At 32.6% G+C, this 10,613-nt stretch overlaps 1 protein-coding gene across 9 annotated transcripts in view; it reads right to left on the bottom strand.

Annotated features, from left to right (window-relative positions):
* LOC115877105 (voltage-dependent calcium channel type A subunit alpha-1) overlaps window positions 1-10,613 on the bottom strand; it is a gene marked incomplete at its 3' end in the record, with an annotated part of 233,608 nt that overhangs the window by 94,306 nt on the left and 128,689 nt on the right. For all 9 annotated transcript variants that reach the window (XM_030893234.1, XM_030893272.1, XM_030893199.1 and 6 more), the window contains 1 exon segment: window positions 4,413-4,640. In XM_030893234.1, coding sequence (XP_030749094.1) covers window positions 4,413-4,640 — 228 coding nt within the window.

Below are 10,613 nucleotides of genomic sequence, written 5' to 3'. Positions count from 1 at the left end.
TGCAAGTTAAACATTTGACATGATTAATTAGATTGTCAGTAGCTTTTTCTATTTCTTAGCTCTAAAAGGAGATAACTAAAATCTGTTGATAATCGGAGTAATAAATTGTTTTTGAGTGAATGTGCCTGTTCTTTTAGCTTGTAAGAAGAGATTATTGTCATTATTGATTATTTAAGGTTCCACGATTATTCGGCATTTTGGTTTTTTAAGGTAATTATTTTAACATACCTAATAGTATTAGTGAGTGCACATAATAAACGTACATTGCTAATTTACATAAGCATAACCTATAGAATAAATCCGATTGTAAAAGTAAAAGATCACGTTCTTTTCTGATACCTATGGAACGACTAAGTATTATACCTGGTATTATTACCAGTAATACAAATTATTTTCTTCAATTGATAGGTTCTTGTTATTGAATAAAGACTATTAAAAACATTGAATACCTACGGGATACCTACTGATACTCTGTGCGAGCTCCCAACCGTGCTTCCCTGTTCACTCCCAACCAAGTTAGATAAAAAAGATATTGAAGATTGCAGCCTTGAGTTGGAGTATGGCAAGGAGTACGGAGTTAAACAAATTATTATGTTCCTACACAGTATTTTATTTATAGGTTTTAATGCTTTAAAGTCTAATAATAATTTTCGTTGTCAAGAAAATAATCTAAAAAAACTACGAAGATTTCTTATTATAAACTTGAAAAATTAAGGTTTCGGTTCAAATATACAAATTTTAAATTATTGACGCAAGTATATAGGTATGAATGCAACCTACTATATCGATAATGCGCTCATAGTTCGGGTTAGACGCCAAAGGCCGCGCCACTAACACAGTCTTCAAAAATTAACGTTGATCGGTCTCTCTCACTTTAGTTATTAGTGTTCTCTCTGTGTTATGCCATTCTATTCATTAGTGTTATGAGTGTCATTTTCTATCGAATAAAGTAAAAAAATACCAAGCGTGTTATTTAAAAATCAAAAGTTGTAGCACAAACTAAATTATTATTAATTAAGATTAATAGCAAACCAAATAGCAAGTAACCAAAATCAATTGAATACATCAATCAATCCTAATTTATGTCATATACTAACATACCAAATATCGTTTTTTATCTGAAAAAATAAAAAAAGTTATAGGGGTGAGCCACTTTTGAGACGCACCCGGTATTGTATTTTAAGATAGCATGAACATTTTAAGATCTCAGGTAGAAATAGAATACTTAAAAACACCGTATGGTATAATTACCTACAGAGTTTATGGACACAATTTTTTTAAAAAACAGGTCGTGTTTATTATCCCTTAATTCGCATACGTTATCATGTTTTTATTTCTCTATTTCAAACAGGGCATGTTTCTTTATTCAACAGGTAAACGAGAACAAAGACTCGCTCGTGCAATTATAGATGTGTATATCTGATATAACTTCTGCAAACATTCATGTTACTCGGTCAGATTGATTTATTCATGCCCGGTTGTACGTTTATTTTTCATTTCACTGCAGTGGAAAGAAATGTTTTAATTTGTGTGGGTTGACGATAAAGGGCAATTTTATTGCCATGTTTCTAAAAGATTGATAAAACCGAATGACTAAAAAGTTTTTTAATTAAAATATACAGGGTCTGGCAATAGTGCGTCGGGCATCTGTAGCTCATAGAATAAAAAAAACTTGGGAATTCTGTTTAAGTGTGAAACTATCGAAATATACAGGGTTTAACAAATTAAATATTACAAAAACTATTAATTTTAGGTGTATGACATTGTATATAAAGTTATTGAATTTTAGGCAGAATCTAAAAACAATAAAAAACATATTGTTAGAAATATGATTATATATGGTGGGCCAATGGAAACTTTCCACCCCAATTTTTCTGGTTTAAAATTAAAATTTGGAAAAACGCTTGGACACGTCGATTCAGTTTTCAAGAGGAAAAAAATATCATAAAATCACTTTCACACCTACAACCCACAAGGCGGGGGCGGTGTTACTCCTAAATTCTTAAATGGAAAGGGGGCCGAGTGATACCTCATGTGAAAGGTCTTTCAATTTCCTTTTTAATGATAAAATATCATGTACTTTCGTTCAGTAGTTTTAGAGATTTATTGATTTAAATTAGATTTTAATTTATCAGTTAAGTGGTGAAAAAAAAAGGTTTTTATTTTTTTTTTCTCTCTCTGTATGTACTTTTTCGCAAGCTGTGTATACTAAAAATTAAGCTTTTAAATAAAAAAGCTTTTAAAAAAAAGCTCTGTTTTTTAATATTTAAATTTTTTAAATTTATTACCTTTTTAAAATTTCTAAAAAGCTTTTTTATTTTCCCGGCCAAAATTGAGCTTTTTTCACTTATTCCGAATCGAAAGATTTTTGGGCGTGGATCGATGTAGATTGATCAGTTAAAAATTTTAATATACACATACAGTTTGCCAAAAAAATATATACAGAGAGAGAGGGAGAAAAAAATAAAATCCGATTTTTTCACCACGCTGATAAATTAAAAAATCTACTTTAAATCAATAATTCTCTAAAACTACTGAACGAAAGTACATGATATCTTATATCATTAAAAAGGGAATTGAAAGACCTTTCACATGACGTATAAGTCGGCCCCCCTTTCCATTTAAGAATTTAGGGGTGGCGCCGCCCCCGCCTTGGGGGTTATAGGTGTGAAAGTGTTTTATGATATTTTTCCCCCTCTAAAAATAAATCCACGTGTCCGAGCGTTTTCCCAAATTTTAATTTTAAACGAGAAAAATTGGGGTGGAAAATTTCCATTGGCCCACCCTGTATAAACAAAATTGATTTATTTTTCGGAAGATAAGCACGGACCGCTGTCGGTTGCGCGAGTGTTATGAGACACTTCAGCACGCTCGTTTGAACGCTGTCTGTGTTTATTAAAGTTTCCTGCAGTATTATTTGTGATTTGTAGTTGATTAAATGTGTTGAATTGTAGTCTATTGGAAATGTTTTGTGTCTTTATTATTTAAATTCCAAAAATATGTTATATTCGCCACACTTTTTTGAAGCACCCTGTATACTGTATACTCTATAATAATTTTAAAATGTGTATCTTAACGGTCCCTATAACTTTTATATTTAATATTTTTGTAAACCTCGAAACAAATGAGATAATGGACTTACTCTATCGTTGACTTACCCTGTACTCAACGCAGTGGCGTTTACAAAAAATAACTTTTATTTTCTATACAGGGTCGCTGTTATGTATGGAAACGGTCGATTATTAGGTAAAATATAGGAGGTACCGCAAAAAGTTAAATGCAAAAGTTATATGATTTTTAAATATCTATTAGCGAGTAATAAATTTAAGTATACAGGGTTATAAGTCGTGACTCATCAAAGTTTCATTTTTTAAATAGAACCCCTTGTATACTATTGCATATTTCAATTCTTTCTTCGATTCTAAGCAAAAATCGAAATACACACAATGTACCTCAAACAAACCGTTTACGAGTTACTCACTTTTGAACATATCTATTTTGTATTATTTCATAATTAATTTTGATATGTTCAGTTTCATTTAACGATGCTATTCTGTCGAAACTGTGCTAGTTAATAATATTTGACATTATTTCTTAAGTTAGCATTTAGGTATAGATGTATAAAATGAGATTATATGAAATCTGGAAATTACAAAATTTTCGTTTAACATTTCAATTCTTCAATTTATGTAGTTTGTGTATTACGATTATTGCTTAAAATTGAAGGAAGAATTGAAATATGCAATAATATACAGGGGGTTTCATTTAAAAAAAAATTAAGTTTGACGTGCCACAACTTTATGACCGACAGTGTATATTTAAATTTACTAGTAGTAACAACAGTATCACAGTTTCATCAAAATGGCATCATTAAATGAAACTGAACATATCGAAATTAATTAAATCAAATTGTTTAAGTGATATGTTCAAAAGTCAATAACTCAGAAACGGTTGGTTTGAGGTACATTGTGTGTATTTCGATTTTTGCTTAGAATTGAAGAAAGAATTGAAATATGCAATAATATACAGGGGGTTCTATTTAAAAAAAAATGAAACTTTGATGTTCCACGACTTTATGACCGACCCTGTATACTCAAATTTATTACTCTCTAATAGATATTTAAAAATCCTATAACTTTTGCTTTTAACTTTTTGCGGTACCTCCTATATTTTACCTAATAATCGACCGTTTCCATACATAACAGCGACCCTGTATATCTTTTCCAGAGGTAAAGAAAAACAGATTTTTTTCAAGAAATAAACCCGTCACAAATGTACAGATTAATAATTAATGTAATTCATCTAATAAATTAAAAATTAATATTTGTGTACTTTTTTGTGGGTTAAAAATCACTTTTTAAAAACTAATTTTTCAATATCAACAATCATAAAGGTGTATGATAAAAGGATATGGCCACTCGATGATGAACCTGGTGTATCTCCTGACGACGTTCTCCTCGGAGAAGAGGAAGAGCGACGAGGAGCCGCCGGGGTGGGGGGCCTGCTGGCCGCCCATCGCGTCAGCTGACGAGCCGCCCGCCGCCCTGCTCAAGAAGCTGGCCCCCGCGAACTTCCTGCCGCCCGCCGCGTAGCCGCCCTGTTCGGCCTGGAGTGCCGCCGCCTCGTGGGCGGCTGCCAACCTGCAACAAAAAACAAAACAAAAATGATTAAATACAGACGGAGTGAACTGACTGAATAGAACGGTAGACTTAGATTGGGTAAAATTAGATAGGGTCAAGTGGTGAGACCAAAAATGAGACATTTTTTGAAACTGTTAGTTTTTTCTTAGTTACAACTTACAACCGAGGTTATAACCATTTAAATACAAAAGTATTTTTGAAGTGAAACAACTTTAGATGCGCTGGGAATAAAAATTCAAAGCCGTGACACGATACGCGGTACATCAGAGCGAGAGGAACAGTGTTCATCGTGAACACAAAATCGAAATAAAATCTCTGCTGATAAACATAGCGAAACAGTTTCGTCACATTTTTGATACATATGTTTCGTAACATAAATCGCTTTTTGTTTCGAAACATTTTACCAAAATATGGTTTCGCTGCATAAGTTATAACAATAAAGATCTCAGTGTCACAAATTTTTCGAACCTTTTAAGATACAGATGTAGAAGCTTTTAAGATACATTTACAAAGATTGCGTACCCGTTTTGTGCCTGAAAAGTTTCCTTAATTTATTTGATATTTTGTCAAATATGAGAACATAACCATACTTTATTGTTTGGATTTTGTTCTGCAGTTTTTGCATTTAATCATTTTCAAGTTTTTATAGTACTGTAATTAAAAAACAGAAGGAAGGACATGGTGAGTACAAATACAGATATTTTTCTTATTTGATTTTACAATGATTTATTATACGCATTACAGGGATGATTTGTTTTAGGAATAAATGTAATAACAGCCACAATATACCCATACCCAACAGAAGATCGAAGAAAAATGTTACCAGCAAACGTTTTTTTCTCTTTTTTTCCACAATGGAATACATGTTTGTATGTTTTAATAGTGTTATAATAAGTAAATAAAAATGTTTTAATTATTCTGACCAGAAGTTTTGATTGGCGTTGTCGACAGGTGACTAGTTTGAAATTAATACACAGACAGCGCTAAATCGAAACATTTTGGAAACAAGGTTTCCATTTATTGTTGATTCATTTTTGAAACACGACTTTTTCTCTTTTTAGACACAAATATGATATAATGTAGATGATTTGTGAATTGACAATTCCATGTTAATTTTATAAAAAAATGAATTAAAATTCCAAAATGATATATTAAGCCAAAAAAATATATGGCGGAGGTCGACATTGTTAATGGTTGTTTTCATTTTGTAATCCACACACAGACATAGACTGTCTTAGTTTAATATTTCGTTTCTTTCCATTTACAAATAGTGGCTGCTGCAAACAGGAGCATCTTGGAAACAAATTGCAAAAAATGTTTCGAAACATTTCTTCTAAAAGTTTTGATTTCGTATGGAAACATTTCAGGAAACGACACTGGAAACACACTTAATAAAGCCATATAAAATACATAGGTTCGAAAATGTTTCCTATTTGTGACATACCGTTTCCATTTTGTGTCAAGAAACTGAGACACGTTTATTAGAAACATTACATAATGTGTCCAACATGCTACTTGGGAAAAACAGCATACGGCTTAGAAAAAATCGTCCGATTTAAATGGAATTTGGTATGTCGATAAATTGAACCAAGGCCAACTTGGCCGTGTACCACACGTGTCACTGTGATAATTAGTTTTGATGTAAGAAACGTCAAAAGTTGATGTCGTCCGATCGCGACCAAATTTGGTGAGTAGGCTATGTGAGAGTGTATACGGTTCCACCCTGCAAACTTCGATACGACGCTTCGTTTACATCTTCATCAGAATTTGATAATGAAGAAAAATGTTCGGTATAATTGGGGACGGACTACAGGATGACGCCATCGACGTTTCGAACCGATGGTTGAGTTAGAAAATATTTATAGCAAAATTTACGTAGGGGTGGGGGTAGTTTTTACGCTTCCCGTACTTTTTATTGATTTCTGTGAAAGTTAAATGTTAAAGCACTTACCAAAACATAGACACAAAAAAAAAAATTGAAAAAGCTTAAAATATCCGAAAAAATGTGTTTATGTTTTTAAAGTTTGATGTCCTCTAACGGACAAACGAAGCACTTTTGTATAGAGGTAAATTGGGTCCAAGGAATTTATTTTAATTCTAAAAGTATGTAGTAGTTCTATGTTCACGGAATATTTGGACACCCTATATATTCCCTAATACAATTTTAGTCTATTTTTAATTGGAAAAGCATGTAAAAAAGCACTAATTGAAGCTTAAAAATCCATTCTAACCGTTCCAAAACATTCATCTCTAATCGGACGTGCGACGAAATCAACCGATGTAGTAAACAGACGGTCATCCTGGCCCACGTTCGCCCACAGATTCCCATTCAATCTTGGCCGGCCATAAATCCGGACGGAAAATGGGGCGTCATCGGGCGCCCGACGTCCTCCTCGGCGACCTCGGCGTCGGAAAAACGACGCGGCCGCCCGGCTCCGGGACTCGGCGACGGCGACGCTGCTGTCTCTTTCCAAGAGCTGGGCGCTTGTTATTGGGCGACGAGTTCGCACTTTTAGAGGCATTAATAAATTTCTTAAGTTGTAGATTAAGATTAGGATTAACGTTAAGGTACGTCCATAGTGCACCGGCTTTCCGCTTCCCGCTTTGTTTTTTTAGGTAAGATTTCGACAGACGATGACAGAAAAAAAGCAGGTGACGTCCATACAAATCCATTTATTGCACTAACAAAACTTTCTAATATTTTTAAGTTAACTATGTATGGGTTTATACAGGGTGGTCCGAACTGTATTCCGGAAACTTTGCCAGCATATTTTGCAGATAAAAATAAGTAAAAAAGTTCGTATAAATATATGTCTTAAAATGCTTAGTTTCGGAGATACAGGATGTAGAAGTTTCATTTTTATTTCGTTTGTTTTCTAAATAATTTCTGAAGTAACGTCAATATTTGGATGAAAATTGGTGGTATGGGAGTTTCTTGACATGAGGAATTTGATTTTGATATCAATATAACTCCTACTTGTAGATGTCGCCCCTACATATTTTTTAACTGGTTTGACGAGAAATAACTTTTCGTCTGTACCTGTATAAAACTACTGAGTAAAAAAATATACATTTACGTAAAAAAGGCCTCTTGGTAAAAATCGCTGTATAAAAAAACTACTGAGTAAAAAATATATATTCTCGAGTTTCTACGTAAAAAATGTTTCTTACTATCTTACTCTCTTATAGTCAATACATGTCATGATTGGCAAAAAAAGACCGTTTCAAAAAATCATCCCGATCCATTCACACTTTTTTGAACCATCCTATAGAAGTGAAAATATTCTCCTGAAATACATACACGTACCTGCATACTGTAAGATTGCGCTTAAACAAAAGTTTTTTTATTCTAGGAGTTACAGATGCCCGACGCACTATTGCCGGACCCTATATAAAACTCTCTAATCATATTCTTTTTATTAAATATTGGTTTATTAATTTAATTACATTGTCTTTCTTATCTCACTCACAGTGTAATTAATATAAGGTATCTTGACTTTTTGTGTACTCTATATTTCTGATTTCATCTACGCGAATCTATGGTTTGTTGACAATGTGTGTTTGGAAGATTTCTCCTGTTTTCCAAGATTCTAGCTTTTATTGTTGTTTGGCTGGTTACAAATAAATAGTTTTAGATAAAATCAGACAAACAACAAACACACCATTGGGTTAAGTCAATAATCAAAATTAAATGGATCACTTAGTTTTCATATTTGTATACCTTGTTATACAAAAAGGTATTAGCAATTAAAAGGTACATAATATGCATTACACATAATGTATAAAAAATATAATATATTTTACATACATTTACTGTACTTCTAGGCTAACTGGGGATATAAAAAGGCATGTAAGAGGATTTAAATTATTTCTGTTTATACACTCAGATGCAAAAAAAAACGCAACGGAAAACTTTTTCGTCGAATTTAGTGTTACAAAAGTGTTAGATTTTTTACTTTCCCCCTATTTTTATGATTTCTTTACCATACTGTATATAAATCCGCCAATTTTAATTTTTAAACTCATTTTATTATAAACTTTAGCATTTGACTTATTTTTTTTTAATGTTTAGCTTAGTTTTTAATCACCATTAAATCTTGGTGCTATTTGAACCTCCTGAGTCTCAATATTTCTAAAACTAAAGCTTTGTCGTATAAAAACTCGCTGCAGCCTTTTGTACTTAACAACACCACCATTAACGTCGTAAAATCTGTAAAATTCTTAGGGCTTGTTGTAAACAATTCTCTAAAATAAGACATGCATGTCGAAACGATAAAATGGGACACGCTTTGTCGAAAAAATTAAGCTCTGCCTCTTTTGCATTAAGATCTGTTTCTAAGGAGCTTAACTTGTCGGTGGCTAAAACTATTTATTATGCACTTTTTGAGTCGCACCTCAGATATATCCTCCCATTCTAGGATGCGTGTTGCGCGACTCAATTTGACCGCATTTTCAAGCTCCAGAAAAGAGCTGTTCGATATTCACCGGGACTAAACAGCAGAACTCATTGCCAGGACTTTTTTAAAAAATTCAAAATATTAACTCTTCCTTCCTTATTTATATTTGAATCTGTTTGCCTAATACGTAAGCATGTATCAGCTTCTCAAGAAAGGCCATCTCACACTTATCCACTCAGGAACGCGGAGAAAGATCTTTATCTACCTACCCCACCCACACACAGAGTTAGTTAAAATTTCAATATTATACAACTCGAAAAAAATGCACAATCACCTGCCATTTGAAATCAAATCCATAACATGATTTTCTTCATTTCGCAGAGCATTGAAATCTTATTTACTAGACAAGGCTTTCTATGCCGTAAATTACTTATATTTTGATAATCGAATTTGATCTTGTAAACACTGGTCTAATATTTGCTATTACTATTTATATACATATATTTACAATATTTACTATAAACTTTCAAAATATTTTTGAATCTTATTTATATTTTTTTATTCTTTGACATTGTAAACATTTATAAATGTTTATTTTAAACAATAAGACTGACAATGTAATTTGTATACTTGTTTTGTATTCTCTTTTGTTTGTTTGTTTGTTTCCTTTGCCTTTGGCTACAAATTGTAAAATTTTTTGACAATAAAGGCATTTATTTATTTATTATACAGGGTTAATTAACGGGTTGGTTTTTTTCATAATTATTGAACACTCTGTACAATAATTTCGTGCTTGCTTCATCCACGTTACCGTAGATGGAGCTAAGAAGGCTTAGGTAGGGTATATCTAATAAATAAACAAAAATACGAGTAGCGGAAAAAGCTTACATATATGCTTATTCTCTGCATTAAGTTCATCAGACTGAAGGGAACAGCCATTCGACGACCGGTTTCGGAGATTTTTCTCCATCGTCAGGCCGACTTTGCTGTAACCCTCGATCAGACCAACGAAAAGCAGAGAATAGTATTTGAGTACAAAACGTACTACCACGTCATATAAATCACACGGCAGGCTAACTCTGCCCAGATCCCATTGTTTAAAATTTCTATAAAATTTGACCTTGAAATCACCATTATGGGTGCCGAGTCAGGGCCGGATTAAAACGTATTAAAAAATTTCCCAGAAAATGAACTATTGATTAGACAGGGTCGTATTAAAAAAATACTGTAATTGACTGAAACTGAATTTTATTTACACAATACTTTTATCCCAAACAAATGAATCGTTAACCGCGCATACTCCTCGAAAAGCAAAAATGAAAATTCAATTAAACATTTAACTGTAGAGAATAGACAGTTAAAATTAAAAAATATGCCAGGAGTTACAAACAAGAATTAAAGAAATACCCAATAAAATATCTATTGAACAATCTAAAGAGGCTACGTACAAATTATGTCCATCAATGGACATAGCAAATTTTGTTAATATTCAAATTGCACAAATTAACAAATCAGCTAAGGGAAGAAAAGTAACTGATGAATTTAAATATAAATGTTTGGCTATAGACTTTTCCAG

This window comes from Sitophilus oryzae, unplaced genomic scaffold, assembly GCF_002938485.1.
Source record: "Sitophilus oryzae breed Bouriz unplaced genomic scaffold, Soryzae_2.0 scaffold_1059_pilon_pilon, whole genome shotgun sequence".
NCBI classification, from domain to species: Eukaryota; Metazoa; Arthropoda; class Insecta; order Coleoptera; family Curculionidae; genus Sitophilus; species Sitophilus oryzae.
Note: the sequence above shows the minus strand (reverse complement) of the source record. Positions and strands in the feature narration are given on the sequence as shown.